Source organism: Carettochelys insculpta, chromosome 8, assembly GCF_033958435.1.
Source record: "Carettochelys insculpta isolate YL-2023 chromosome 8, ASM3395843v1, whole genome shotgun sequence".
NCBI lineage: Eukaryota > Metazoa > Chordata > Testudines > Carettochelyidae > Carettochelys > Carettochelys insculpta.
This window is the reverse complement of record NC_134144.1, coordinates 27,673,333-27,679,332: the sequence shown is the minus strand read 5'-3', so window position 1 is coordinate 27,679,332 and position 6,000 is coordinate 27,673,333. Positions and strand designations below refer to the sequence as shown.

The window sequence follows — 6,000 nt, the reverse complement described above, 5'->3', positions numbered from 1 at the left end:
GGTTTTTTTTCACATAATGGGGAAACTAGGCCTGAAACTCCTTGGCACGCTCTGTGTTACATATTTATGTGTGCTTTCCAGAAACACTCAGACCAACCACTAAGAACAGGCCTTATTCTGTAAAAAAAAAACCACAAAACAGGATCCCAGTTCAGCAGCCCCTCTCCTGTGCATGCAGTCTGCATGCTGCTTCAGCTCAGTCTCTGCTGAGACCCTGCTGGGGGCAGAGGGCATATCCTGGCACTAACTGGGAAGTTCTCCCCGCGTGCCACAGCTTGTAATCCACAACTTGTAGTGGAGATACACACATAGCTCCTAGAGCTGGAAGGGACCTCAGGAGGTCAAGTCCAGTCCCCTGCCCTCTTGGCAGGGCCAAGCACCGTCCTTTTAAAAAAAATCTATTTGCCCCAGCTCCCCACACGGCCCCCTCAAGGATGAAGCTGACAATCCTGGGCTTAGCAGTCCAAGGCTCAAACCACTGAGCTATCCCTCCCCCCAGAGCCGCTGCTCAAACCCACTGCCTCCGGCTGGGGCCAGCAGCACTGGCACCAGGAATCTACCTACAGCGGTCTCCAAAAACTCCTGGCTGCCCGCGTGCTGCTGCATTGGCCGCCCAACAAACGCCCGGGTGATCGGTCTCCCATGAGAATCGCGGCCTGCGAGCTGGCAGCCCAGCTAGTTGCCTGAGACCGGGGCACCGCTGCCGGAATCGGTGTTGTGTTGCGGATAACGGCCACCCCCAGCTCCCCCGCATGGCCGCCCTCCCCGCGGCCGCACACCGGAGACCCTAGGCGGCTGGGGGAGGTTAGAAAGCAACGGGCGCGGTCGGCTCTGCGCACCGCCAGGGCGCAACCCGGCCCACCCTAGGCCGGCGCTGCTCAGGCCCTGGTTACAGCGGGCTGGGGAACAGGCCCCGGCGCTAGCAGCCCAGCCCAGCCCAGCCGACCTGGGCCGCTCCCCGCCCGAGCGCCCTACGGGAGCGTCACCGCTTAACTCCACGCAGCAGCCGCGGCCACGTCAACCGTCCCGGCAACTTCGGTTCCGCCTGGCTCCACCTCCCCCCCCCCGCCTCCGGTTCAGAGCCGGATTCACCCCATCCCCGTCCCATGCTGCTCTGCGACGGCCTTTCCTCCGGCGCCTACCCGCAGCCGGCTCCTGCGCGTCGCGCCAGGGAACCCAGTGCGTCCAGACGGGGGACGCGCGGCCTGGCCGCCTGGGCAGGAGCAGAGGGGTAAGTCCGCCTGGCCCCAACCTCGTACCCGGGCCGTCCTGTGCCCCAGCCCTACTCTCGGCTTCCCCCGAAACCCTCCACCTCAGTCCTTCTCCCACCCCCCTCAGCATCGGCCCCAGGCTTCCCCCAACTCCTGCCGCCCAGCCCTGCTCTCAGCCTTCCCTCCATCCCACAGCGTCCTCGCAGGGCTGCCCCTGCTCTCCGTTACTCTCCCATCACTGGGCCTCCCTTCTACTCTCTGTGCCTCAGCCTCGCGCTGAGCCGTCTGCCACCCCTCCTGGGCTATTCCCCCGGTCCTTTTTGCCCACCTTTCCTCTCACAGCTTCCTTGTTCCTGTCTTGGCCATCCTTGTACTCCAGTTTCGCCTAGATCTTCTCCTCAGCCCTGGCCTGCGTCCTCCACAACATCCTTTCCCCTTTACTACACTATCTACCTTAGCCCTTTTACCCCTAGTCTGCTCCCACCTTTATCTCTCCCCCGGTCTTTGTCACATACCCGTCATCTGCGATCTCCCTGCCTTCTTGTGCCAGCTTTGTGCAGGTATTTAAATGGGCATTTTTGTATAATCTCACCCTAGATTAAGGTCCTAAAGGAGCCATCTTTGTTTCTAGTCTGTTTCACACAACCAGTTTAGCACATGTCCATCTGTGCATACATCATTCATCCCTGCCTGCAGGTAGGTACGCAAAAAGCTGAATGACTCTGGACTATGCTAGACTAGCTGAAGTACTGTGAATGAAGGAGGTTTTTAGGTTCCTTTTGATTTAATAGGTTTTAAACGTCTAATTGAAACATATTGTAAAAGCTTTCATGCTAGGAGTGAAATATTAAATAACTACTTTTAAACTACTAGCTCCAACATGTAGAAATATCTTATTTTCCTGTCTCAGAGTGAGATACTAAGGAAATTCAGTATTAGGCAAGACAAACAAACCGAAGATAAACTATATTCCTAAATAGATAACATGCCTAGGTTTTAATGTCCATTATTGGGGGGCTAATGTTACAATTAAAGCTTTGAACAGTGAGCATGTACCAGAACAGGAATGATGAAATTAATGACCAAAAACATTTAAATTGTATAAAAATATCAAAAGGAGTTGATAAGTTAAGAAACTTTATCATCTTTTGCAGAATGCACCCCACACTAGTAACTAGAAAATTTAATGTAATATAGTGAAAACTTTACTAAATGGCTTTTTCCCCCCTTTACAGGTTGTAACCTTTGCCAGGCAATTATGTGTTGACTGTGGATTATGACAACCAAAATCTTAAAGAAAACCCCTTAAATTAAACATCTATTTATCATTTGCACATCTTGGAATTTATTGGATGCACTCTTCAACATTTGTCTGAATTGTAGCTTGTATAAACTTTTTACAAGTTTTATAATGAAGTTCTTATTATCCAAAGGAGACTGCATTAGAGATATGAAAAGAACTTTGTTGTTATTTTTGATTTTAACATCTCTGATAGCTCTTGTTTGCACTGGTCAGGACTATTATAGTTTACTTGGAATATCCAAAGAAGCAAGTAACAGAGAAATAAGACAGGCTTTCAAAAAACTGGCATTGAAGTTACATCCTGATAAAAATCAGGTAAGTAAGATTGAGTTCCTGTGATAAAGATAGCATTGTTTGAGTTATTGGTCCAGTGTTAAGTTTAATTGGACTTTTATATGAATTTTAATTAATTTGAAACTTTTCATCTTTGTATCTTAGTTTTTAAGTGATGTATAACATGATACTTAGACTACCTGAATTATTAAATTATGGCAAAACTGAACGGAAGTCATATTAAACCATTGCAGATGAAAGGCATAATAGTTTCTCCAGTGTTGTCTCTTATTTAGAATTGCACTGTCTCTGCTGGTTTTGTAGCGGGGCTGCTGCCTGGGGAACTCCAGCCCACCCAGGGCTCCCTGCTGCTGCAGCACTGCTGCCGGGGGTGTCCAGCCCTCAGAGGGGAGCCATGCAGGGGATCCCTGGCCCCAGCAGGGCTCCCCACCCCATGGGACTATTGTTGTGGATCCCTGCCCAAGCTCCCCACAAGGGGGGTTCCCCCACCCCAGCTGGGATCCCCAAAGTCTCCCCCGCAGCAGGGTGGTCAGACACAGCACATGGATCAAATATTGAGGACATTATGTTAATTGAGTGCAATCTGTGTTAATTTCAAATACACCAAAGAAACTTTTGTTTGTTTTTTGTTTTTAATCCCCTATATATTACTCAAGACTTACTGAAACAATTACAGCAGAAGTCTTGGAGTAGAACAATACAAAGGTTTTGATCTTGTGATTTAGTGCATTCATGACAAGCCTGGCACCCTAAGAGAACCCCAGCAATCTCAGGCTATGTCTGTGCTAGAGGGTTTTGTCAACAAAACCCAGGAAGCATCCAGATTCTCAAGGCATTCTGTCGGCAGTCTTATCTTGCTCCCCACAAGGCATAATTCCTGTGGACGTTCCAGGGAGCCCCCTGTCGAGAGAGCTTGGGACAGTGGGCAGCCCTGTCTGCTGTAGTTCCAGTTGGCCATTTTGTCAAGAGACTGTCCAGCCTCTCTGTCGACAGAGTGGATTGCTCTTGTGATCCACGTGGCAGTTTGGCCGTGATCTGTTGACAGTAGTTTTGCCGGAAGATATCTTCCACCAACAAAAACTTCTGTCAACAAATCGCTAGATGTCTACAAATCGCTGTAACCTAGACATAGCCTCAGTAAGGATTATGTGGGCACAGAGATCTACCTGCACAAAGCAAGCTGCCAGCGTGAGACCCAAAATGCCTAATCTGATATCAAGGAGAAGGATTTTCACCAAACTTTTATGACAGGGTCTAGAAAGCAAATACATATTGACTATACACTAACATTTCAATGTGCAAGATGAGTCACTGAGCATGGATTAATTGTTGAGGAATATGTTGTAGTATATAGTTGCTAATTAGGAAAACTGTTGTTTTTATTATGCCTTCCCTCCCCACCACAAAGATAAAAATGGATCAGCTGTAATCTGCTGTTCGTGGACAGCTCTTCCTATTTGAATGAGCAATTTAACAATAACTAATATGTCACATGAGATGAAATAGCTTATTCTCAAGAATGTGTGAAGTACTCTGTTAGCTGTGTTATAGTTTTCACTAGAATCTGTTTATCTTTTCAAACATATTAAGGTTTTCAAAGTGTTTGCTATAATTTCCAGAAAATATGGAAATACTGCTATGTAAGAGAGATTTCTGAACTACCTCTCTGTAGCATTAAACATACATTTTGTGTAGATTCTAAGAAGACACTGTTGATTCTTGTAACCAATACAGTAGACCCTTGAAGTGCGATTTTGATTTGCACTTAACTCATATTAATGCAAGTGCAAATCAAACCACTCCTCCCCCTGACCCCCTACTTCCCCAGCTGGGAAAGCCTGGCAGCTGTGTGCCCCCAGCTGGGAGAAGCCAGGGGCTCCATGGCTACCCTACTCAGCCCCCCACTTCTGCCAGCTGGGGAAGCCAGCAGCTGGAGCTGGCAGCCACGGTGCTTCTCCCAGCCAGGGGAAGCGGGTGGCTGGAAACGCAGGGGAGCATTGCTGCTCCCTGGCTTCCCCCATGGGGGGTGGAAGGGAGGGGAGAGGAGGGACAGCAGAGCTCTGCAGAGGCTCCAGCTGCCTGCTCCCCCAGCCAAGGGAATTCTGGGGATCTTCCCAACTGCCCCCCTCCAATTTATACGAAATATGATTTACTTGGAGGTTGCCCAGGACACAACCTACATGTAAATCAAGGGATTACTGTACTGTTGATTTCCCAGAATACTAATAGCAGCTATACAGGTGCATGAAGAGGAAAACAGTTTCATTATAACTTTTTAGTGTTACTGTGCATTAATCTAATTATTTTAAGACAAGTTCTTAACTAAAAATGAAACAGGGTGAGAGAGTTTTATAATCCTGGTGAACTAGATCTGTGAATCTGATCAGAAATAAGAAAAGAGATGTAAAGATGGGTATAAGCCACATTTCTGCTCCCCTGCTTCTGGAACTAACTAGAAGCCAAAATGGTCCTTGGTGTAATTAAAGGAAGCCTAAAACTTGTTCTGAATTGTGCTATCTACCTATAGGATTACTCATCTCTAATCAAGGACAACTGGAGCGCATTATGTCCATCTCCATACTTGGGTTTTCCCCCTTGTTTCCATCACTTCCCCAATAACTGAGTGGGGATGGGAAACAGGAGCGAGAAATATAGTGGGAGTTATGGGTTGGCTCTGTTACAACTGCAGACAGAAACATAAATGTGCCACTAGAGAGATGCAAATAAAGTAGAGCAAAAGGCCAATGCATGTCTAAGTGTTTCTGTAGGGAAATGTTAAGTCCTTGGAGGGCTTGTAAGTGTTTTCTTAAAGGAAAATTTTGCTGCAATAACATATTGCAACCACAACTTAAGTTTCTATAGGAGTAAATCACTAATGTGTTTAAGTATAAAAAATAGGAAAAAACAACACAGAATACTTACAAGCTTTGTAACTAGCTATATCAACTCAGTGATATAGATTTCAACTCACCTTTCAGTGATCGGAAAAGCAGAGACTTTCAAAGGTGCTGTAAGATGATCTTAAAATATAAATTAAACTTTCTGTGATGCTCTACCTCATTATCAACACTGGTGTCTTGTGTGAAATTTACCATCTGATGTCAACTTCCACTGAGAAACAATTTAGTTATGAAGATATTGAAACAGAAGTATTGATGAAAGTTCATTTGGTATTCTTCACTATGTATTGAT

General features: G+C 46.7%; 1 protein-coding gene across 1 annotated transcript in view; it reads left to right on the top strand.

Moving 5' to 3' along the window:
* The first annotated feature begins 1,049 nt into the window (after nucleotides 1-1,049).
* DNAJC10 (DnaJ heat shock protein family (Hsp40) member C10) overlaps nucleotides 1,050-6,000 on the top strand; it is a 40,314-nt gene continuing 35,363 nt past the window's right edge. The window contains exons 1-2 of the mRNA XM_075001746.1: nucleotides 1,050-1,231; nucleotides 2,447-2,829. Coding sequence (XP_074857847.1) covers nucleotides 2,623-2,829 — 207 coding nt within the window. The 5' untranslated portion in view covers nucleotides 1,050-1,231; nucleotides 2,447-2,622. The remainder of the gene's footprint in view (nucleotides 1,232-2,446; nucleotides 2,830-6,000) is intronic.